Source organism: Plectrocnemia conspersa, unplaced genomic scaffold, assembly GCF_051122295.1.
Source record: "Plectrocnemia conspersa isolate PC_06_02 unplaced genomic scaffold, ASM5112229v1 ptg000013l, whole genome shotgun sequence".
Lineage (NCBI taxonomy): Eukaryota > Metazoa > Arthropoda > Insecta > Trichoptera > Polycentropodidae > Plectrocnemia > Plectrocnemia conspersa.
Genome location: NW_028277177.1, coordinates 1,862,966 through 1,888,720, shown reverse-complemented (window position 1 = coordinate 1,888,720; position 25,755 = coordinate 1,862,966). Strand labels below are relative to the sequence as shown.

Sequence of the window (25,755 nt, the reverse complement as noted above, 5' to 3'; positions counted from 1 at the left end):
GTGGTAGTACTATTATTTTAAATTTTGTTTATTTGTTAAAGTTTAATTAAAAAATAAAACTAACAAATATTTTTCATATGTATTGATCATACAAATATATATCAAATATTATTCATTATATAAATTAAAAATCTACATATTGTATTATATCAATAGTATTTACAAACAGATGACCGCATATTATTATAATAATAAACATTCCAAACACCACGATTTTCATTTTTTTCATATATAATTTATTTATATAATATAATAAAGTGGACTTCACATTTTTATCATTATTATTACAAAATAATATATGTATTCCGTATCTGAGTTTCGTTACGTGCAAAGCTATTATATATATATATATATATATATATATGCAAATAAATCGATAGTTTCCCTTCGCTTTGCACTGATAGTAATTGTTTCTTTGACACAATACTTCTATTATAAAGTTAAAAAATAAAATTAAATGCCACACCGTATTTATCATACATATAATGATACATAAAGTGTAAAAGCTACATGCATATATAAAAATATACAAATTTGAAGCGCCATATACATACGTACGATTAGGCGAATAAATTAAAAACAATACTTGCGTGGTGCAATAAAATATAATGTTAAATAATCAATATATATATACATATATATGGAGTGTCGAAAATGTGCACTGCATCAAGAAATTAAAATAGTACAAGATTTAGTCGGACGTATTTATATCATAATATATAAAGAAAACGATCGTCTTCATCGGTCGCCTTAATACGTACAGTAAAACCTTATCATTTGAAGCCCAGTATTTCAAAATTCATAATGATCATGTTCCCTGGGTATCTATGAGACAATCGAAATGCATCAACTGCTCAACTATCCTAGATTAATCTAAACAATTTACCTGATCAGTCTATGTAAATATTTTATAAATTACACAACCAGCAAATTAAGCTTGCGTCAATATATATATATATATTGATCACTTCATCACTCAAAGACTAGGGAGCGCGTCATTGCGAATAATTTAACATTATAAAATTGGATATGAACCTTTCACAACTGTCTTGTACTATATGAGTTGTTTTGAAATCTACGAACTAATAAGGCAATCGGATTATTATTAATATCATAAGAGAAAGAGCGACCAAGCGATGAAGACGATTCGCATGTATGTTTATGTTAAATAAGTTCTTTTAAAACAAAGAGGATTATCTATCATAACGATAAAAATTCACTATTGCGTTTCATTTCATGTTTGCAATACAATCTAAATTTTATCATAAAAAAAAATGTATAATGTATATATTTTTTTATATAATTAGGAACGTTCGTCACCTTTAATAAAAAAAACTGATTGAGCAATTGTGTAAAAATGAAGGAAAATTCAGGCACTGAAAGATTATTAAATGCATACCTTTACACAGTAAGTGCCTGATGATATTAAAACACAGCATACATATATTGAAGAGACCCATAAGATAATTTTATTATTTTTGCGACTTTCGGAATGTTTTAGTATAGTTTCAAACAAATAAATCATTCAAATTTGTAATTGCAAAAAAACGTTTTATTTATCGGAAACTATGATTTCAATACAGTAAAACTCCTCCATGAAGAACTATTTTTAATTACATTAAAATCACTCTTTAAGTCAATTTATTTAACTATGTAAAAATATATTATGATTGTAACGCATGTTTAAAATAAATTAAAAAATAATTAAAACGTACATTTAATATGGCAGTAAATAACTGGAGTTTTACTGATTTCATAGATTTACTGGAAGCACCGTAACTATAAATCACTTATGAGTGCACTCAATACACGTATCGCTTAAATACATAGTAAAGTGCACAAATTCTCACGAGATATAGCATTACAATATAAAATATTAATATGTACATAAATAGACCGGTTAAAAAAAACAATATTATTTACATCGTCAGAGCGTTAGTAAAATAATTTATAATATAACAACATTTAATTTGTAACCCCCCCAGTCGTAAAACAAATTTAATAAAAACAAATCTCATAATTTTATCGGTCGCAACCTAAAGATTGCGAAGAGATATTAATTGATACAAAGCGCCTATTGATTTGACACATAAGTATGTATATAAGTGAAATGTATTATGATTAGGTTTCCAGGTATTTTTATCGGCAAGCCCGAATACAATAGATAAAAAAGTGCATATTTACAAATCTCCTCAGTCACCATTTAAACTATTGATTTCGATAAAAGTCATATAAATATTTATAAAAAAATCCATCAACGTGTACATAATATAAGGCGGGGTAGAAGGTAATTTCAGATTTTTAGCCATTGTCTATATAAAGAAACCTAACTAATGCTGCACAGAACATTGAACAATTTTCCTATTTTTTATCCTTTGAATACATAAACATGCAGATAAAATATAATTTTGCAGCAAACTGAAACTAAATAATAATAAATAAAAGCTCGAATGAAAGATGTACTATATTTATTCACTTATGGCACTGAAACATAAAGTAAATTATGTCAAATATATATATTCGAAAAGATTAGGTCCTAAAGTTTCTTCTCTATAAAAAATATGAGTTTTCAATCTAAACAAACAAATCCGAAAATTACCTTTAATCCACCTTATAAATGCACAAAACCGTTTTATTCACACCGATCGTAATTGACAGAACGAATCCTTCCGATTCGATCGACCCTTATCTACCCTGACGATCGCAATTTGAGGTTTCAACGTTACTTATAATTTCACAGCGTAATCCCGAATACTATAAAATAGTACGCACATTTCATATCGACATTTTTAATAATTAATTAATCGACTATATTATATTTTTTTCACTTACACTTTTATCTTAGAAAAATATAATCTTATAAAAATGACTGCTAATCAATTTTTTGCATTAAAGTGGACAATATTTGATTTAGTACACAAACACACTCACGCACATATACAAAGGTTAAGCACTATGATTTAAATCTGAAGCTAAAATTACTCAATATAAGGCACGTAATTATGAAATATTGGAGTTATTAAGCCGAAATCAAAACTGAAGTTTCTCCACTTGTACAAAATCTATTTATTTACATTTTATATAGTGAAGCACGCGTGCCATTCAAAAATTTAATTAACAGTCATCTCGTCGCCTTTATAAATATATATATATATATACATATATATGTTTATAATATTTATCTTCTCTCTATATAATAGACAATTTGATAGAAATAAATTACTAGAATACAATTAAATAATTAAGCAAAACTTTATATGATTGTTACTTGTATGTTGTGATTGAAGTGCAGAATGTACATTAATAAAAAATATAAGAATTGAAGTTAGTTATGATAAGAACGGATTGGGAGTGGTGGAGTGCGGCTGCGAAGACACGGGGGTCCACGGAGAGGGTGAGATGGCTACCGGAGCCCAAGGGTCCTGCTGCAAAGCACCCATCGCCATCACGGGCTGCTGTTTGATTTCATTCATTGATGGACGAGGCTGAAATTTTTTTTATTATTAATTTACATGTATAATAAATGCCAATAAAAAATATTCCAATCCGAATCCCACTGAGAGAGAAATACTAACATAATTCTAGGAATATTATTCTGCAATTTAATAGCCAAATGTGCATGGGGTTGCTTAAGAATATAGTTAGCTAGATATTCATTGGTTCCGTTACAACAGTGTAAACACAATCAACAACCGCAAAATGGGTTATGAGAAACATAGGTAAATCACATATATTTTATCGATTATAAACTATTATTACAGCTTACAAGCAATAAAAATGAATAAGCACTGTCTAGCTCAATTTTATTTATATTATTCATCTGTGAAATTAGGAAAATCTAGAAAAACGTAATTTATTATTGAAATTCAAATTTATATAATTTATTATTGAAATTCAAATTTATATAATTTAAATTTAAAACTCAAAGTAAAACTATTGACGGATAGATTTGTGACTGTTTTCTTTATGATCCTTTACAAGTAAGTTTCTTTGACTTTTTTATACATGTACATCACAGGAATATAGCTAAATTTTATACTCACAAACAGAAAATAAATTATACTAGAATGATGTGATTATCTCATTCACTTGTGAAACATAAATCTACCTGAGTCTGTGCATGGAACAGATTCTGCCGAGGCGGCTGCGAGTCCGGAGAGAACGGATTAGCCGACGAGGTGGTTCCAAACACGTCGCTAACGGGAGCGGCGGTGCTACTCGTACCGTTTGTCGGCTTGATCAAATTTTCTAAATTCACTAGAGCGCTGTTCTCGCCCAAGAAAGACAGCGGGGTCTTTTTCGCTGGCTGAGGCGGCGGCAAGTTCGCGTTGATAGACATCAAGCCGTCGCCTAAGATGGACAGATCGAACGGGTCGGGTGATATTGTGGAACCGTTTGTATTATTATTGTTGACACCGTTCGCTCTCTGCTGCGATCTGTTGGTGATTATGTCGAACTCTTCTAGATCCGAAGACGGACTCGATAATATATTAATAGGCGAAGATTGATTAAAGTTCTGCAAGAGACACATACTCAATATTTGTTAATTTTAAAATTTATTATTCAGTGTTTTTAATATATGTACATGTGCGGATACTGGATTCCAAGGGTCTGTGCTCACTGAATTTGATGGGACGGCACGAGGTGACCAAGGATCGACTGCCAACGGTGGACTCATCAACGGCGGAGAAGATGTACTCGTGCTCCAAGGATCAACAGACGATGATTGCTATAAAAATATTATTATCTATTTTATATTTTGTGTACAAATAATAGTCCAAAACTTGTTCATCAAATCAGTCTTTTTCAATTACAAATCGGCCATAATTTCATCAACATAATGAGCAAAAAATGAACTGTGTGAATCCATTTTTAAATATATTTACTTCCTGTCGTAAAAAAATTTACAAGTGATATTACAACCGAATGTGTGTTACACAACTTTACATGTTAAAAAAATCTGTCAACTGTGTTGAAATGGTAAAGTAAATTCCCGCTCTAAATAGTAAATATTTACGACAAGATTAATATTGCGGTACAAAAAAAGTTTCACCCTCCTCTCATGCTTTTAACTGATAAGCGTTAGTAAAAAAAACATATACTTTTCAGTTCATATAAAAAAAAGTTAAGCTTCATCAGTATCTCGAGTCTTTTTCGACCTGAAATGATTTTGTTTTGGTAATACAGGCGGCCCTCGACTTTCGAAGTTTGACTTTCGCCCAATTCGCTATTTCGCACATTTAAAAAAAAAAACATTTTTTTTAAATTAAATTTTTTTTTAAAAAAGGTTTATAAACATGAGCGAGAAACGGAAAAACTTTAGTGTTGATCCGAACAAAAAGAAATCAAGGACTCATAAACTTCACACGATTCGAGACAAAGATGGAAATTATTAGACGTTCTGATAGCGGTGAATCTTTTGCTTCAATCGGACGTTAGTATGATACAACAGGTCTATGATATGTTCAATTTTGCAAAATAAAAATGTAATTAAAGAATACGTTAAAAATTTTAGACATTAAAAATATATTTCCACAATCTTTAAAGATATGTTTAAAAAAAAACACGGCAAAAAAACATAGGTGAAATGGAAAAATCTTTGTCATCATGGATTGATGACCAACATCAAAAAGATGTCCCTCTGAGTATTTCAATTATTCAAGCAAAAGCTCTTAGTTTACACAAAGATTGGAAGGACAGATTAAAAATAAGATTTTAACATGGGTTTTCAAGTAAGTAACGGTTGGTTTTACAATTTTAAAATGAGGTATTCTTTACATAATATTAAATTTACTGGAGAATCGGCTGATGCGGATAAAGATGCTACAAAAGAATTTATTTCCTAATTATCCAAAATTATTGAAGATGGAGAATATTCCTCTAGTCAAATATTTAATGTATACGAGACAGGTTTATTTTGGAAAACTTTTTAACAATGAAAAATATGAACGAAGCCTTCACGGATCTTGACAATTTTTTAAATAGTATAGAAGATTGTGTTCATAATGAAGAACGCATAACTCAAGTGCGTAGGGCGATTAATAAAGACATAGCATGTTATAAAATACTATATGAAGAAAAGAAAAAGAATAGTGGAAAACAGTTAACTCTTGATAACTTTTCAAAGAAAACACCCGCAAACCCCACTTAAACATGTCTCTTTTTTTTTTTTTTTTTTTTTTTTAAATGTTTATTTCAAAAATAATTTAGTTTTATACAAGTTATAAATTACATGTTTCTGGCTTTTAGCCATTATCATGTTTACAAGCGAAATTACAATAGTTTAAATAAAAATAGAGGCAACAATATGCAATATTTAATAAGTAAAATTTAAGGAGAAAATACTAAAACCTTTATACAATAAGAAAAAGAAAATAAAATAAATAAAATATAAGATACATAATTAAAAATAACACTTACGAACTGGGGCTATTGAAGTCGTGGTTACAGATTTGCTATCAAAGCATTATGTGCTTAGGCATTTTATGTTTATACTTGAAATTTAGTGTGACTTTGTCATAGTTACCAATTTTTGCAATTAATTTATTATTATGTTCACGCGAGATATTTTTGTAATAATTTATCGTATTAGTAATAATGTGATTTTTAATTGTAGGTATAGAATATCGAGTGTGAAGTTTCTTTAAATTAGTATAATATGGGGTGTTATAAATTATTTTTACAGCTTTATTTTGAATTACTTGTAACTTATTAAAATTATTTTTGCACGTATTACTCCACACTGGGCAAGCGTATGTTAATATCGGTCGTATTAATTGTTTATATAATAAAATTTTGTTTTTAATCGTCAACGCGCTTTTTCTGTTAAAAATGGGTCTCAGAGCTGAAATGGCGGCAAGCCCTTTAGACCGTACTTCTTTTATATGCTTTGTATATTTTAATTTAGAATCTAAGTGAAGACCCAGATACCTAACACTCGTTTTCCATTCAATGTTTTTGCCCTGCTCGGTTTTTAAAGGCGGAGGCAACGGTTGCCGGCGCATCGTAAAAATGATAAACATGTCTCTTAAACACCTCTTAAATATCTTATATTTACTTGATAAATAAATATTTTAAAATACACAGAATTTAATTTTTTATACTTCCCTCTACTTTCGCACTTCAACATTTGCACAAATTTTCAGGAACCAATTATGTGCGAAAGTCGAGGGCCGCCTGTACATTTCGAAATAATAATACTACAAGTCTGTAATTTTGTAACCTTAAATATAATGTTCCCAATAAAATAAATAAAATTTATATTTTTGCTTCGAAAAAGACACAAGGGATGAAGTTAAATCAAGCTTTTTTTATTGATTTATAATTTCAACATTAAACCAGAGACTTCATATGGAGGGGGGCAGGTGGGGCCATTTGCCCCCCCTCCATAGAATTTGCCCAGAAAAATGCATGTCATTTAATGTAATAATATAAAATTTAATAAAATCGAAATATTAAAAAAAACTATATACATATATTATTATATATTTAAATAGGCAAAGTAACTGATATAAAGCGTTCTTACCATATAGTTAGAATTTAAAATGTTTCCGATGTCCAATGACTAGTGTATTGCAAAAATAAAATAAAATGCAAACAAAGAAAATTAAAGTCAAAACATGCAAATTTAACAATTAACATTGGATATGATTGATCATAAAAATAAAATAATCTGTTCCGATAGCAAAAAACTCACTTGCGGTCTCTGAGGAGGCGTCGGCGGTGCTCCCCAAGGATCTAAAACCGACGTAGCTATCGGCACCGAAGCCACTGGATTTCCAAGATTAACGTCTAACAAATCGAGCAGATGGCTTTGTTGAGTGTCTCCGCTCGGTTTGATGTCAGTAATTTTACCATCTCTGAAAACGGTTAAGTACATAATAAGAACAGACTATAAATAGTTTTTATGCAGGCGTTTAATATCAATTACTTGAAGTCTTGCTCGCTTTGACTCAGAGCGAGCTGCAATCGTACGTAATCGGATCTCCTACGCCTCTCGTCCCGTTCGGCTTCCTCTCTGCTCATGGCGAGAGCCAACTGAAGCTGTAAATCTTCTTCGCCGGCGGTCTGAGGGCGCGCCGTCTCCAACTCACCCAGAGCGGCGATATCCTTCGAACTTCCGAGCTGAACGCGTACATAATAATTAATATATTATAGAAGATCGAATATATTTAAATATGTAGCACTTGCCGCTGGGAACGGCGGACTGGAAGGTGTGTCTAATCCGCCGTCGCTTCCGAACGCGCTGGTCGATTGAGCAAATCTTTCTTTGGCTTTTAAGGCACGCGCTCGCTCGTTTTTCAGTCTTTCGCTGTCTTGCAAGAGGATCGTGAGCTGCTTAGCTTTTTCGCGAACGTTCAGTCCTGGCAATTATGAATTCAATAAGTAGAGGAAGTTTTAAAATGTCTTGAAAACGGAAAGAGGACAATTAATAAACGAGAGCATATTGGTTTGATAAAAACAGTAATTAGATTAACTAAGATAAGAGTAATAAGGAAAGTGGTATTGGAACAGTATGCTCTCAATACTTTTGATAGTGAAGAGTAGTGTTTAATTAAAAAAAGTGACTGGCTTACGAGAGCCGGTGAAGTATATGCAGGCTCATAAATAACAAGATAGATCAAATTAATGAAAAATTGAAATTATAAGGCCTAAAGAATAGCGATATAATAAAATTAATATTTATCAAATATTCCAAGTTTACATTCATACCGTGGTCCTTTCCGTCTTCCATGTGTTGGAAGTCTTTCAGCGTTTCTATAGTGAATATGTTCTCTTTACAGTGTATTGCCACTTTCTCCGTGCCCGTCTTGATCAAATACTCCATTAAGACCAACGCTTTATAAACATGGCGCCAGTTCTTGCCGTGATCGTTGAGCCTTTTCCAAATCATCGGCATGATTTCTGTGAAGGCCATGACGTTGTAGGTCAAATCGGCGATTTCGGCCATTAGCGTACTAGATGGGCCCCATGGATCGTTTGATGTGGCCTCCCGCACTTTAACCTATGTTTTTGGATACAATTTAATAAACGTCTCCAAATGATCTTATAATACAATAGATTAAATATTACAATACCTGCGCATCTGAATAATTGTGTGCGAGATTTTTAATGTTTCTTCGTAGCCCGGCTACGTTTACCTGCATTTCGTCTTTTGAATTTCGCGGCATCTAATATCCGATAAAAATGATTTATTAATAATACAAATATAATTTGAAACCTTAAAACCAAGGCGTTAATTGATAATAGGATAAGTATTAATTCTCGTATGTATATTTACGATATCATAACTCACTTTTATTTATTTTTTTATAAATTTTGTAGATTAATAAAGAAATCCAAGCACGTGTTACAGCGTCTGTCGAAGAGAATAAAAAACGTTTCAATAAACAATCAACGTAATGCTGGTTAGTGTTGTGTTTGTTAAGAGTATCATAAGAAAAAAATTCAGAGGTCACTGAAATAATTTAGTAACGATTAGTACGGCAAATAAGTATTGTTATTAAGTAAAAAAGTAAAATAATGCATGCGCAAATGTAGTGATGGTGGAAATAAACAATTAATCAATGAGACTTTTTTTGCTAGAAAATATTTTTTTTGTTAAGTGTGACACATTGGGTTATTTTTTTCGGGTGTGTTTACAATTTTTGCCACAAAGATTCAACGTTGATTTATACTTAAAATTAGTGTTTTTTTGTTGGGTTTCGCGCTTTAAATCCAGCTTCAAACAAACGTCTATTCCCTGTCCGTCTCGAAATATTCGAGTTTGAAATAGATTGCAATTCTGTTTGTATTTCAGCAGCAGTTTTGAATCGATATCCTTTATTCTGCGGTCTTCTTGAGCAAACGTCATACGCATGCACCCTCTCTAGAATTCCTGTTTCGCGGTATTTTTTAATAAATTTTCTTCGCACTTGAAACATTTTTTTAGAAATATACTATTATTATTTTAGATTTTACCGTGATCAACATTTATTTAGATCTTTCTGTGATTTTGGGTTTTTCTTTACATAACCGAGGCTAACATGCAACTGAGAAGGCTTTAGCAAGGCAAGTGAAAAAATATTGTAAATTATTACCAAAGATGCACTTGACCATAAAAAAAATACAATAGAACAAGTTTAGAGGAAAGAATACATTTTAATAATAGAATTCACGAAATATTGCCTATGAAACTTTCAATTGGCCATAGCTGTAAATATATATAAACACATAAATTGTTCCCCAGTTTTTTTAGCATAAGTAGATATCATTTTAAATTAACATATAATTTTACATATAAATCTGACAATTGAATCTTTGTGACAAAAGAATCATATCAAGTGTGAAAAAACTAAGAAATTATACATTAACATTTTTCAATAAAATAATTGTAATACAGTATCTAATAATTTCAATACGCACTATTATGTATGGTATCTGGAAAGTTCAACGACAACGTTTTACTGACTATTAAATTTGTCGAATGGAAAATTCACAGGACCCGCAATTCGTCGAGCGGAAAGTTCACTGATTATTTATTTCATTAACACTTTCGCGTCGGGTACAAATTGTATTAAAATTACTACTGTGACGGGGCAGTTTTGCACATTTTCCAAAAAATTGCATTGTTTTTGAAAAATGCCCATAACTTTTAAACTAGTAGGAATTTTAAAACAAAAATTTTAGAGATATTTCTTTATAACCCGAGGTATTTACATATTTAAAAAAATCGGTGATTCTCAATCTGTGTTTTTTATAATGGTTTGTAATTTTTTCTAAATGGCAACATAGAGGACACTATCGAGGACCTTCAGTATTGAGATATCGACGTTACAAGATCGTATATGGAAGTAAATAATATAAATAATAAGAATTGGTCTCACGTGCAAATATGACCTATTATTAGTGACATTTCAATTTGAAAAAAATTCTGATTATCATAATAATTTAAATAAAAATAGTCAAAAAAATTTTTTTTGTTTGTTTTCTTGTAATCTGGATGTTCGAATTTCACGAATTTATTTTAAAGTTTTCTTTATTACTAATATCCTTCCATTAGCATCTGTGAGCAAAATCTAAAAATAATATTGCTCTGACCGATTTTTTTACGTTCAAAGTTCAACTTACGCAAAGACTCGTATACGAGTCATCCGTGTTTCTTCAAAGAAATTTTAAAGACTCGCATACGAGTCATCCGTGATGAATGTGTTAAAAACCATGAAACGGCAGTTACCGTATTTAATTTCTAATTTTGTAATTTTATCAGTCAAATGATATGATTATTTTTAATATCTCCGTAACTATTGATACGATTTCAAAGATTAATTATTTTTATCACTGCTTAAATTTTTTTTTAATGTGTTATTTGAGTTTTATCTCTTTATTATTTGAGAAAATTTCATTTATCGAATCGTTTGACAAAGTCTAAGCTTTAAATTTCCGTCATGATAATGCAATATAAAATAATTGTACACAATGTTTAAATAAATAGTAGTGTGTAAATATTTTTTCCCCTGAATTTATATATTAATAAATAAACAACAAAGCATATGTTTTAAGATATCGCAAAGAAAAATAATTTGTCAAGATATATTATAACCAATAAAATTAAATTACAATCGAATAAACAACTAAATATAATAATAATTATAAGTAAATTAATTTAAAATGAAATACTGTTCTTTAGACATTTAAAATTCAAAATATCTCGTATTAAATCATTACTATATAACCACCTTATCTATCGTTATAATAATTATGAATCAATTTAATCTACATATTGAGATTAAAAATAATATTCAATATTCATAACTAAATTGTTATTAAAGTAAAAAATCATGTTTTCCAAATAACCATTAATTTCTAAAGAAAAGAAACATTATATTTTTAGCTAATAATATTTCATGTCTATTCTTTTAATTAAAATGCGCATACGATATTATATTTTACTGTTTAAAAATATCAATAAATACAAGTTTGAAATGTAACATCATAATCCTTATAATGAATGGATAATTAACAGAAAATATAAAGGAATTACTTTATTGAACTATAATATTAGCCCTTTGCACTCAAAATTGTTTTTGTACTAGGTAGGTAGCCAACTCAGGAAAGATTAAAAATGTTAAATTCTTATTAAAAATTAAAATGATATATGTAGAGCATAAATATTAATAAACTAATTCAAAACACGAAGAAATTTGAACGAATACTCATATTTTTCTAAATAATATTTTTAATTTTTTAGGTACTCTCTAGTACCATTGGTTGACAATCCTTAATTTTAAAATATTTAAACCATAAATAAATAAATATACACAAATAACAAAGATATGCCGCCCAGTTTTAGATATATCTATCTGTGAACGAAGAAAGCTTACATCGCTCGCAGAAATAAAAAATTGTTAAATATATTTAAAAAAAATAAAATACGTCCCTTCGAAGGTCAAATGAAACGTTGCAGTTAAGGTTAAACGAAACGTTGCAGTTAGTGTCATATTATTTTATATATTTCTTAATTAAAAATAGTTTTATTTCTATATATTTCTTAATTAAAAATAGATTTCCATCTTCGATTCAAGCCAACAGGCGTAATTTCGACGTCACTTTCTTCACTATCATCATTGAAAGATGAAAAATCAAACGTGAAATTACTATATTTAGCTATAGCACTATTTTTTTACAATAAAATGAAAAAAATAATTTCACAATAAATATTAAAAAAAAATGAAAAAATAAGTGATTAAAACAAAATTATCAGCCACTATAATCTTATTTAGACACATATTACAGACACTTGAGATACTGTCGAAAACACAATAGGCAATAAAAACGTCACCGACGATCGACCGAAGGACGATCGCCGGGAGAAAGCTACGGTACATCTGCCTTTAAATTTAGTTATCAAAAAGACCTTGACTTATCGCTATAAATGTGCTTTCCCCGGCTTGATTCAGGTAAAAATGATATTATTTGATAAGATATGCTTCTTGAAATTCTTGTCTATGACAGTGCAAAAACACAATTCAAAACATGTACAACCCAAAAATCGACGTTATATTTTATTAATTGAAACGGTGCACCTGACGCATCGTACCAGTAATATAAAGCCAAGCGCAGGTGAGTCCCACTCACCTTACGAGCGCAAAGGATTAAATTTGCACTGAAACGGGAGAAGTCTGCAGAATGATTTAAAGAAAAGATAGCACAATTTTGCTTTATGTTTGTAAAATATTCGATTTAAACTAGTAATTTTAAATGAGTTGCTTTTATCTATAAAATGTTTTCGCATATTATGGAGTTTTTTCGTATACCAATTATACACAAAAATGTTGCTTTGTAACTCATCGTTATTATTATTTTATTACTATATTCACGTAACCATAAATTTATTGAATTTTATTCAAATACTATTTATACACTATTATCAGAAATTCCCTTAAATTTGGTGAAAAAAATCCATGTCATTTAATTATATACTATGAATCTTAATGAAATATAAATATTAAAAAAACTGAAATGACACCTTATAAAGAAATAAAGCAGACAAGAAAATATTTTTTATATATGTTGTTTCAGTGATATCATATCGGAATACAGTTTCACCAGTAGATATATATATATTTTTACCAGTGAAAATATAATTTATCTGGCAGGCGTTTTTTAATTTTTTTTTTATACATTTACATACTTTTTATAATGTCTATGAAACTCAATTTGACAGTTGCGAAACGTCCATTTGCTGTTTTAACCCAAACCTAACCTAACCAAAGTTCTGAAATTAATTATAGTTTCAACACTTTCATTAGGTCAAGTCTAAAATACAAACTAAAACAAACTGGCGGAATAAAAAATAAAGACAGACGTCACATCTTGCATATTGTTCTACAGATATCAAAGTATATTCAAACCACAAACCATAAGTATTTATCAAAGTATATTCAAACCACTTTTAATATAAGAGTGTTGGTCAAAGTATATGCAAACCGAATTTTGGTCAATAGCAGGACGATAATTTAACTGATAAGCGCTAGTGAAATTTTATGTTGCTCTAAAATATATATGAAACCCAATTTGGCAGTTGTGAAACGTCTATTTTCTGTTCAAACCCAACCTAACCTAATTATAGTCTTAGAATTTTCGAAGACTTTTAGAAATATAGACAGACGGTGCATCTCGCATATTGTTCAATAGTTAGTCTGCACTTAAATATTACACTATGTTTAAAAATATGATAGCTTTCCTTAATGTTATTACCACAGATGATATAAAAATAATGGTCAAGGTGAATTCAAATCGAATTTTGGTCAATATGAAGGCACAAAAATAATTATCACTTCTAAGAAGTCAAAAATTTACGCCGAAAGTAAAGCGACAGCGCCGACATGATTTTATTGCTTTTGACTTCTGAGAAGGGATAATTGCTTTTTGTGCTCTCCTATTGGTCAAAATTCGGTTTAGATGCGTTCATTCGATTATCAGTTTTAATATGAAAGCTAGATAACCGCAGATCGGCAAAGTGAAATGCCTTCCTTGTAATAAAGTCTTATATTAATTGACATAAATATTATTTAAATGTAAAAAATCCACTTTAGTGGAAATCTCTCTAGCCTGTTAATTTTCACCCAGGTAATAAGTACTCAATACCGATGCTAAGTAATTAATATTCAATAGCTCTATGTAATACGTTTTTAATATATACAATTAATTGCATCAAATAATATGTATAATCAGATACTAGCCGCTATTGTGCTTAATTTCACCGCTGAATTCAAAGCGTTTATTTATAAACACTCTTTGTCTTTCGATTCAAAGGCAAATGTACTTTTTGAATCATCACGATTATTCGTATTAAAAATCATTGTAGATATATTACATAAGCGTAAAACGTGACACTCTCTATATAGACGGTAAAACTTTGCGACTGGCTCTAATTATTTTATATAAGCGATCGCGGTGAAGCTTTACAAAGTCGGTTGCGCAGCTCTAAGCCGAAGACAAATCAAATCCTTGACACGTTACAATATTTACATGCAAATATATTTGTATAATTTGATTATGCTCGAGTTAAAGAATTGTTGTTACAGTGAACTTCCTATGTATAGTTTTTGATAGTTTGCGTCATGTGTGTATAACCAACTCGCACTACTGACACCCAAATACATACATTATTGCAACAGAAGCGAATCGAGTGTGCAACGCGATTTGTGCAATATAAGGTCGAAAAAGTTTACACCGCCGAGAATAAATAAATATGTCAATGTGCTATTTTTACGGGACATTAACAAGCGGAGTAAACAATGGAATGTCAAACAAGGACGAGTTCGTCGATCGATCGGCGAGACTCGGCGTCGACTCTCGTCGCGTTTACGTAGCGAAATCGCTCGCGACGGAAGCGTATTTACAAATTCCGACACCGGATGCCGAGGACGACGGCTAAGGACGATGGCCGATTTGAAGGGTGCCGGGGGGCGGAGGCGCCGCGGGGGCACTCACCGAAGACTGATTCCGTCGTTCCAGCGGCGGCGCGGGGCGAAGGCGCCTGGACACTGACAGCAGCCAAGATGGCCGCACACATACACACGCGAACTCAGCGCTCAGTGTTGCCACACCGCGTCCTTATCGTGCCGTCATCGCTCACTTTTCCCGGAATTGCATGACCAGTCCGCTTTTCCCCGAGATGAACCGCGCCCTTTTTTATGACTGACGCGACAAATGTAATTTACTAATTTTAAATTTTATTTATAGTCAATGATTGCAGTTTTAGTCAGTTTTTTTTGTTGCATTTCATTAGCACATCCGCAAAGTCATCTCATCAATATCATGTTATCACTTACAATGTACAATATGCATTGGTATTATACGGTATGTATTGGCATTGGACATATAATTGTATAGTACTATCGCGCCGTCTGCGCCGGCGTAGCGTCCAACCAATCAAATTGTTCCCAGATTTAACGGTCAAAATCGACCTGTTGACCGGCAGCACACAAGTGAACTCGAAATCTCACGTTTCAGCTTTTTTATTAAATTATTCCACAATAACAGTTAATTCTTTTTTCATTTTGGCGTAAAAATATATTATTTTCTTATTTATTATTAATATTAATATTTTATTTTAACCTAATAAAGACAAATAGTGTTGAAGATATTTTAAATACACCATTTTCAAAAATAAGTTATAAGATTAAATTGTAGATAACTAAAATTGGCAAACCACTTTCTCCAAAGATAGTAGCGTGTGGAATAAAAATGGATTTGATGATCTTAATAATTTGATAACGGCACTGAAAAAACACGAAAGATCACATTCACACATTCGATCATTTTACCCCTTTAAAATATTTGGAAAACAACGAAAAGAAGTGATGATTGACGCTTAACTTAATATAAGCTAATATAAATCAACACAATGAAATAGTTAATAAAAATTGACAAGAATTAAAACGAATGCTTGACGCAGTAGTACATCTAGGAAAACAAGAACAACATTTTCAATGTAATTACATTGCATTTTTAAATGCAATTCGAGAATACAATTCCGTTTTAGATACTCATTTAAATACTGCAATGGTGTTTCATGGTACATGCCCATCCATACAGAATGACATAATTGAAGCAATTAGTGATGTTATTAAAGATCAAATTCACCAAGTTTTGTTGCCATTATTTTTGACAAACTCACAGCTCTCGACTGTTTTACGTTTTTTATATGAAGATGTAGTTCACAAGCGGTTAATTGGCTTTTCAATAGTTGATAGTATATGTAAGCTAATTGAATCTCGATTTTCTTAAATGTTCAAATTTAAATATTTTCACCTCCTGGAGATAGAAAATATGGGCAATATAAAGAAAACTATCCAAATGTATTAATCAATGAACTAAAAAAATCTATGGAGCATTATTCGATTACATAAGATTAAAAAACGAGTTTATTGCTCTATATTCGTGCTCTGAATTTGCAGAGAAACCTGTTTATGAATTTGTACAATTTATGAAAAAAAATCTCGAGACAAATTAATATTAACTCTTCCAAGTAGTATTGCTTCAGCAGAACGTTCATTTTCTGCCCTGAAAAGAAGTAATACTTGTTATCGAAGTACGAGAGGCCAGGAAAGACTATGTGCTCTAAACTTGATTTCAATGAAAAAAGGACTTTTTATGGAATTAAAACAGAAAAGAAAATTTTACGAAAGCGCAATTAAGAAATTTATTTCTAAAGAACGAAGAATAGAATTAATATATAAATAATAATAAAATTTGTTATAAAAAATTTTGCACTTTTTTATTTTTCATATACAGCACACCCACTGTACGCCGCTACACACCATAATCGTCATAATCGCATAAATCGCTCAAAATATAGCGAATTAGATCCTCGACGATCATTTATTCGTATTGAATTCTTATACAAATTTTAATAATCAATTTTGATGATTAAACATTATGTTAGGAGAACGTATAAAATACTGAGAAACACGGTCTGTTTAATAAAACGCCCATTGCTAAAATTCACTAAATGTGCGGTCTATGATTTTAATTTCTTTAATATGTTCGACGGGAGGCGACGGGTGCCAATTAGACATGGATTGAGCAGCTGCAGTAGTATTTTATTGATTAGGTTAATTAGACGTTAGAATATTATTAATATACAGTGAACAGAGCAGCAGAGTAGATTAAAAAATATTTAAAGGGGAATTTCGCTGGGAAAGATAGGGTAATATTTCTGACATGGCAGCACTGAGCGCAACCCTTTCGAATAGTTGCGGGAGTTTTGACGCGTGCGACATGGCACAGAAGAAATTGTACACCCTCGTGTTCGTGCGGCACAACGCTCAGATACTGCTGGGTCTGAAGAAGCGCGGCTTCGGCGAGGGTCGTTGGAACGGCTTCGGTGGCAAGGTGGAGGTGGGAGAGAGCGTAAGGAGCGCCGCGTCCAGGGAGCTCTTCGAAGAGTCGGGTCTGACGGCTCCCCCCGACAAACTCGACTTCCGAGGCCACCTAGAGTTCTACTTCACCGGCCAGCCCGTGGTCATGGAGGTCAAGGTGTTCTCCATACCCAAGATCGAGTGCCACGGTGACATTTCCGAAAGCGAGGAGATGAAACCTCAATGGTACCACGTGAACGCTCTGCCCTCCGACCGTATGTGGCCCGACGATAAGTTTTGGATGCCCATGATGCTCGACGAAGCTTACTTCGTCGGCAAGTTCTGGTTCGAGGGTCACGACTTGATTCTCAAGTACGAGTTGAAGGCGGCGACCTCTGACGAAATGAAAACGCTGATAAAAGACTGACACACTCGACTTCGACGAATTCAACGTGTCTGATAACGATTCCTGTTTATATTGTCAAATAATATATACTTTTTTTAAAAATATATTTATTTCATATGTACAATTATTAAAAATATATTTAAAATAGAGAAATAATTTTAGATTTCTATATTATCGGCGAGCAGGGTTCTCGCTAAGTTTCTTGCCAGTGCCAAGCGCAACAATTCTATTTTGTCGTCCATTTCGTGTGAAAGCGCTCTCTCTTCGACGCAGTGCATGATTTCGTAAGTGTCGTCGGCGCCGAAGACTATTTCGTTGCATTCCAGAAGAGGTAGCGCGTCCGTTAGTAAAGTTGACCAAAAACTGCAACCAATGATAAAATTATTAATTATTTTTTAAGACATGTACTTATGATAAAGTATATATTTGTAATTGGACTTAATAAATTATCCTATTGTTAATACATAACTTTTTTTGTGAAACTGACAAATTTATTTGTTAAAACTATGACCAGTTCTATTTTGAGTAGATCGATATAAGTTGGCGTTGTCGGATGTCAATATGCCTTAACGTAGAATCGATCTTAAAAGCACTTATTATTGATCTATTACGAAAATTATAATAATAATAATCTTATTTGTGTTATTTTTAACACTTTGCAGGCTTATAATTTAACCCTTTAAGTGCTGAATTAAATTTTATAAAAAGTCAAGTCAGTAAAAAATAAATTTAAAGATTTATTTATCATTTTTTTATGTTCATATTAATTTTATTCTGTATCTATAATACAATATATTCATTTTTTACTGTATAATTGACTAATTAAAGTCAAGTGCTGAATTAATTTTAATAAAAAATCACGTAATTAGACAATTATTCAGTAATGTGCTTATATTCATTCTATGCTGCATCTACATTCACCTTCAGGTTTCATTTTATTTAATTACATGTTTTTCTATGAAAATTAATTCAGCACTTTATTTTTTTTATTGAGCGTTGGATAAATCCGTATTTCGAACTTAAGAGCCACACTTACAGTGATTCGGATTTATCTACATGTAGCCCATTAAAAATTAAACATGCGTAATATGCAAAGAATAATGACTCAAATATGAGTAATTTATTACATTATTATGTTGTCAGGACCACCTATGAATGTTGCTACCAAATTTGTCTTAAGGAATTGCTTATAAAAATAATTGTTTTCTGAAAACAAGCTTTTTTTTTATCGGTGTTATACAAACGATACAATAGACGATTTAAAAGCAATTGCAAAAAATAAAAATAATTTTACATACATATATGTATAGTCTAACTAGATATTTATCAAATAAAAAGAAAGTCTCCATCTCGAATCATTACATTTGCAGGACGATTGAGAAACAGGAGGGTATTGGATTATGAGATCGAATATGGCATACAAAATTCGCTTACAGTAGGAATGTACTTTAATTAGAAATTGACACACAACCACCACTCCGCTTTAGACTTGGAATAGAGTTCAACCAAACGCTTAATAAACGGAGCGAGGTTGATTATCAACCGAGGCGTCTTTTAGAAGTCTGAGAAAGCAGCTGAGTCTTTAGTCAGTAACCAAAATAATGTGGACCATATTGTATTTAACAGTAAAAAGTGACATCAATACGCTTGCTATTTTAGGTCACATTGTCACCTTGTAGACACTTATCAGTTATGTTGATCAACTTGACTGATTTGTTGGGTAAATATTTAACAAGGTAAGTCTGTTTGGTGATAGGAAAAAAACCAAACAAAAAAAATCGCATAGAAAATATATAAATAAGTAAGAATTTAAGCTTAAATAATTTTTTTTATAAATAAGTATGAATTTTAATTGTTACATTAACCGTTGAGACGCCGAGCGCGTGCGAGATTGCAAATGCTACTACGAATTTATTTATGAACGAATATCGTATTTTTTCATTAAATATAATATAGAGACATTTAGAACGAAATGTTATTTTTAGAATACCAGTGTGATCAACCATCATCGTCTTATTTCAAATACTATGAATAGATGTCGTCAGGGTCAGCACAATATTATTGTAAATGTGGCTCGATTGGCGTAATAAGTCAGCGAGAAGATATAACTTAGTATCAACTACTGTGACATTTTTTACCTAACTCGTACCAATAGTTATTTTTTTAGTAAATAATTTTTAACTTACTAATTCGGAGTAATCTTCGAGGATAGCAAAGATATTATGAGATTACCGGCCTCTTTAAATTCGCAGTTTTTATATAAGCGATGAAATTCTGAGTATTTTGCTAAAACATATAATAAAAAAATTAATAAATTACACTATTAAATAAATACCGAATGTTTAATACTACCTAAAAATATTAATCGATCGCTGAGCATCATATCAGTTCCTAGCGTTCCTATGAGATCGTCGTTTGACAAGTGTCCTGTTTCCGCATACTTCCTGAGAGCGATATCGGCCAGTCTTGCGGCCAACGGCGCCGCTCTGGCCCTCAACGCCCAACTGAGAGCCGCTCCTCCTCTTCCCCGCTTGGCCATCACTATGGCTTGCCTTTGACAGATGGTTTCGCCGATGCTTTGCAAATTGTACTTCTTGGCTTCGTTTAACATCTTCATGATGCGATATTCGGATCCCAGCGGAAGGCTAGAAAGTAAAAGGGCCGCTCTGTGCGAACCTTCGCCACTATATTCCTCGTCGATCAAACTTTTGGGGCTTTGGGACAGATACGAAAAGCCGACCGACCACAAAGAACGATGACTAGCTAGAAGCGCACCGTAATCCAAAACTAGAGAATCGCGCAACTGTTCCGCAACACTAAAAAAATAATTTATATTAGACAATCAGTATCACTATTTCAGATTTTTTCAGGGTTATCTAGCATTCATATTAAGACTTTGTATAACAATATTACGACTTACAATAAGTGAAAATCTAATGAAATATATCTAAACCGAATTTTGACCAATTGGAGAGCGCAAAAAACAATTATCCCTTTTCAGAAGTAAAAAATCCACATCAAAAGCAATAAGATTGTGCCGACGCCGTCGCAGTGGCTCGTTACCGAGCGTTCCCACTGCGACGGCGCCGACACGATTTTATTGCTATTGATGTGAATTTTTGACACCTGAGAAGTGATAATTGTTTTTGCGCCGTCCTATTGACCAAAATTCGATTTGAATTCACTTTAACCAATACTTTTATATCATATGTAGTAATATCGGTAAGGATAGCTATCATGTTTTTAAAACATAGTGTGATATCGAAATACAGACAAACTATGGAGAAATATGTGACGTTTGTCTGTATTTCTTTTGCTTATTTTCCTCTGAGAGTTGAGTTGGCTTAGTTTTTATTTTAAAGTTAACCTAATTAAAGTTCTTAAGCTATAATTAGTTAATTCGCGTAAGTTAGGTTTGGGTTTAAACAGCAAATGTACGTTTCAAATTGAGTTTTATAGACATTCTAAAGCAGCATATAATTTCACTAGCATCTATCAGTTAAATTATATTTGCGCTAGTACAAATATATATTTTATAGTAAAAATGTATTACGCCTTCACTTGTGAAAATATAACTTCACTGAAAAATACACATTCACTGCAACATTTATAAATCGCATGTAAATAAATAGTGAAAAGTATGTAAATGTATATATTACTGAGTATAAAAAATTTAAAATCATATAATTTTACTAGTACCTGCCAGATGAATTATATTTTCACTAGTGAAAATATATATTTACTGGTAAAAATGTATTCCGATATGGTTTCACTGAAATTACATGTTTAAAAAAATATTTTTGTGATATATTCGACTGTTTTTTTAAATTTTAAGAGAGGGGCAAAAGTTGACCAGCCAAATTCAAAGGGGGAGGGGCAAGTGCCCACCCCCCCAAATGATGTCCATACAATATTGAATAATATTAATTGACATACTTGACTGAATTCTCGTCGGCAATCTTCAATTTGCCGCAGTGTACCAATAAATCAGTCAGATGCGTGGCTAACCACCCGTTATCTGATAATTGCTGAATGTCATGTAATACCTGAAATTAAACCATCTTAGCATTATGGCTCAAAATAGGTATGTGACGTAGAAAAATATATTACTTGATGTAAGTCATCTTCCATTAATGCCAATAAAACATTATCTAATTGTGTGGATTTGGGCAACGGAGCTCCCAGAGGTCTTATGGAAGCACATTCGAGAGCTAGTCTTCCCAGATCTCCCCGTCTTGCTCCCGGTGATACGTATAACATCCAAGCGCCGAATACTTCCCACCAGCTTGTGTAATTCAGTCTCGCTGCTTCCAAGGCGCTTCTCTGTCCAGTGATTAACTGAAAAGTTAAACAAGATATAATTTTTGTTAGATAAAATATTCTTATGAGTAAATAGGAACAGATAAGACACAAAGGCTAACGGACAAACATAGTTTTGAGATATTTGGACTTTCATACAAATTTAATTGTTTTTTACTATAAATTATAATTAAAATACAAAGTACAGATGATTGAAATGTTGAATGTATATGTTATTTCATGTATGTATTTTATTCTTTAACCTTTTGGAACCTAGTTTTGCCCCAAATCCAAGCCATTTTGAATGAATATATTTTATTGAATATAGTAAAAAGCATCCTCTACATTACATTAAATAAATTCCATTTTGCCAGAATTAACTTTAGAAGTTAAATTGTAAATTTATAATAATTTAATTTTTTTTAATTGATCTTAATTTAAGAAATATTCAAACATTAATCTTATTGGATTATATAAAAGATTATTATTTATTTATAATATTATTTTAAATAACTTGAGAAAAAATGTCCAGACCTTAATAGTTTTAAAATGCTTTATAATGCTGACAATTCACATATATTGATTTATAAGTAATCTAATCGCTAAGATTTATTACCCTCATGATGTGTTCTAAATGTGGTTCGGATTGGAAAGTCTTAGCGTTTATTTTCGACTCGCACATCAACTGCCAATGCTTCCAACTGACTTTGAACTCGTTCACTGATAATACGCTATAAGCCTAAAATAAAAACAGACTTATAAGTACAAATTAAAACATTATATTACACAAATCAAAAAAATCAATTGAAATTATTACATCAAAAACTGGCATCGATTTCAATATGTTGTCCGCAATCATGAACTGATTGTTATTGCAATTTGTGTGTAATCTCATCAATCCTCTGGCTATATCGGTCCTTCCTTGCATAATCATACCGGTGACGGTATTCCAATAGTCTGGGTTATCATCAGCGCCGATCTCGCACTTTTCCAGTATTTGAGAAGCTACTTGTTCGTGATTCGGAAAGTGTATTCTGACCCACTCCAACAACTGTGGCATTATAATGTCTCCCGGCATATTATCTATGTACAAGATCTCGCAAATGTGCCATATACATTCGATGCAATAAAATATATTGACGTTGTTCTTTAACATATCTTTCTCGCTGTCGTCGTTAGTGCTTTCGATAGTTTCGTGCAAGTTTTCTAAGCAAGCTCTCACTATAGCTCTATACTGACGAGATATTTTGAGCAATTCTGGTCTACAATCTCCGTATGCGGATTTATCGGCTATCTTTTGCAATGCCAGGAAGGTACCGTTAGACTCGTTCACCAGTTTTCTTACGATCGGGTGGAAAAGTGTGACTTCTTGGCGCAGCATGAAAACTTTCGGGTTGCATGGAGAGAATTTACTCTTCTTAGCGTCGACTGTCTTAGACGTGTGATGAAACGGAAACACTGCTATTTCGGTGCCGTTGATCCAAGCGGCCCCCATGCCGGCTCGACGGCATAAATCATCAGGAATCAGCTAAAACGACGATAAAACTCGGTAATGTTCATGGCATGGTGAAATTAGGTTACATGCGCAAAATGACAATGAAGCTAATGAAGCTAAGGCGAATATTGAAATTTCTTACGAAAGTGGTAATAGGATCTCCTTTCTCAAAGTCGTCCATGGTGAGAACTACAATTGACAATTGATTTTATGCGAGACAATGAATTGACAGTAGCAAACCGGCCCGGCGCGCAAACCGTTATTTTTTTGTACGGTGTGCGGTCTTAGCACCGCTTTATTAGACCATGGCGTTCCTCTAAATAAAAAATAAGATGAACAGATAGTTAAAAATTAAAATTAAATATTTAACTAATTTTAAATATTTATAAGATCAAAAATATATTTTATAGATTTAAGAAAGTAGTTTTGAAAATATTTGAACATTTTAAAGCATCTTGATGAAAATTATTTCGCGGGAGGGGATTTAGTGCCAAATATTAACTGCTACAAAAAGCAAATAGCAATGAGAAAATCAAGATTCGGACTTCTAACTCGTATATCGCTTTCCAGAGAAAACCAGCTTAACAAAAACATCACAAATTAAAAGATAAATTAGACTAACTCTCGCCAGCAAAACGACAGATTGAGAAAGCTTCTGAGTAAAACTGAAAAATAACATTAAGTTAAATTTACAATTAAAAACAAAACAACAACTCGAGGAAGAAGCTAAATACTACTTTAAGAACATACAAAAAGCAGCTTGGAACAATATGAAAGAATTCACCCATAAGGCAGTAAGCAATAACTACACATTTAAATAAGAAATTTGCGAAATGAAAAAAGAAGGGCAAGGAGAATATGACGTCAAACCCTAGGGGTAAAAATATTCTAAATAATCAAGCACAACAATTAAAACGAAAAATTCCGAAACTAAACAAAGACTTAATAAATAATTATTGATTAAGATGCAGAATATTCTTAATGGAAAGCAATGAATGGGTTAAAAAGACCTATAACGCATATGCCGTCAATAAAATAATAAATGGAGATTGGCGAGTGATAACAAACAAAATCTAATGCTTTTGCTATACAGAAATTAAATTGAAATACAGGACAACGACAAAGAAAGTTAGATAGAAAACCAAGAAAATTAAGAAATAAGATATGTAGCATTAACAGAAGTATTTATAAAAATAATGACTAATATTAATTAAAATATAGCACTTCAATTTGACGTAATAACTGGCGAAATTATGAAGGAGCTTCCAAAAAAGGTAATAGTTAAATTAACATATTTAATTAAAGTTAACAAGTCACTGACAGGATCACTAACTGGAGAAAATAATGAATTAAAATATGTACATATCAACTTCATTAATAAAAATATAACTAATAAATTGCAAATTTACATAAACGGCAACATTATGCTATTTGGAAATATAGCTAAATACATTGGCAAGACCCTGCAGAAAAACTACGGTGGAAGGAACATTAAAAAAAAAATAGAAAATAAGAACTTGAAATAAAACATGGAAAGCTATATTGGCTAATGGGAAGAAGCTCCAAACTATCAATATACAACAAAATCAAGATATACAATCAAATCCTGAAACCAGTTTGAGTCTACGGCATACAGCTCTGGGGATGTGCAAAGCAGTGCCACATAAAAATGATTTAAAAAAATCAAAATAAAGTGTTACGAATCG

The 25,755-nt window shown here is 31.7% G+C and overlaps 3 protein-coding genes across 4 annotated transcripts; 1 reads left to right on the top strand and 2 right to left on the bottom strand.

Moving 5' to 3' along the window:
* Window positions 1-67: 67 nt before the first annotated feature.
* Window positions 68-15,580, bottom strand: lqf (epsin homolog lqf). 2 transcript variants are annotated; one of them, XM_088202183.1, is made up of 10 exons: window positions 15,478-15,580; window positions 9,296-9,358; window positions 9,078-9,170; window positions 8,713-9,004; window positions 8,191-8,363; window positions 7,931-8,124; window positions 7,697-7,859; window positions 4,586-4,729; window positions 4,109-4,516; window positions 68-3,485 (listed from the first exon to the last, which is right to left on the bottom strand). In XM_088202183.1, exons 3-10 carry the CDS (start codon window positions 9,168-9,170, stop codon window positions 3,330-3,332), a joined length of 1,623 nt encoding a protein of 540 aa, XP_088058309.1. In that variant the 5' UTR covers window positions 9,296-9,358; window positions 15,478-15,580; the 3' UTR covers window positions 68-3,329. The 2 variants fall into 2 exon arrangements, with proteins under 2 accessions (XP_088058309.1, XP_088058310.1); XM_088202184.1 differs by lacking the exon at window positions 9,296-9,358.
* A 2,122-nt stretch (window positions 15,581-17,702) lies between these two features.
* LOC148226945 (oxidized purine nucleoside triphosphate hydrolase-like) lies at window positions 17,703-18,357 on the top strand. The gene has a single exon (XM_088202240.1). It carries the CDS (start codon window positions 17,713-17,715, stop codon window positions 18,274-18,276), a length of 564 nt encoding a protein of 187 aa, XP_088058366.1. The 5' UTR covers window positions 17,703-17,712; the 3' UTR covers window positions 18,277-18,357.
* A 45-nt stretch (window positions 18,358-18,402) lies between these two features.
* Window positions 18,403-24,331, bottom strand: Nup75 (nuclear pore complex protein Nup75). The gene is made up of 8 exons (XM_088202179.1): window positions 24,192-24,331; window positions 23,372-24,082; window positions 23,171-23,293; window positions 22,366-22,593; window positions 22,192-22,301; window positions 20,608-21,071; window positions 20,442-20,541; window positions 18,403-18,618 (listed from the first exon to the last, which is right to left on the bottom strand). The coding sequence occupies exons 1-8, from the start codon at window positions 24,228-24,230 to the stop codon at window positions 18,414-18,416; spliced, it is 1,980 nt and encodes a 659-aa protein (XP_088058305.1). The 5' UTR covers window positions 24,231-24,331; the 3' UTR covers window positions 18,403-18,413.
* Window positions 24,332-25,755: the final 1,424 nt, after the last annotated feature.

What these genes read in the sequence shown, in the direction of transcription:
- LOC148226945 (XM_088202240.1), top strand. Translation starts at nt 17,713, where the DNA reads ATGGCAGCACTGAGCGCAACCCTTTCGAATAGTTGCGGGAGTTTTGAC.
- lqf (XM_088202183.1), bottom strand. Translation starts at nt 9,170, where the DNA reads ATGCCGCGAAATTCAAAAGACGAAATGCAGGTAAACGTAGCCGGGCTA. An exon ending in CAAAGCGAGCAAGACTTCAA is followed by an intron (nt 7,860 to 7,930) that starts GTAATTGATATT and finishes AACCGTTTTCAG; the next exon opens with AGATGGTAAAATTACTGACA. An exon ending in CGCCTCCTCAGAGACCGCAA is followed by an intron (nt 4,730 to 7,696) that starts GTGAGTTTTTTG and finishes ATATTTTTATAG; the next exon opens with CAATCATCGTCTGTTGATCC.
- Nup75 (XM_088202179.1), bottom strand. Translation starts at nt 24,230, where the DNA reads ATGGACGACTTTGAGAAAGGAGATCCTATTACCACTTTC. An exon ending in GAGATCCTATTACCACTTTC is followed by an intron (nt 24,083 to 24,191) that starts GTAAGAAATTTC and finishes TCGTCGTTTTAG; the next exon opens with CTGATTCCTGATGATTTATG. An exon ending in TCGAAGATTACTCCGAATTA is followed by an intron (nt 18,619 to 20,441) that starts GTAAGTTAAAAA and finishes CATTGGTTGCAG; the next exon opens with TTTTTGGTCAACTTTACTAA.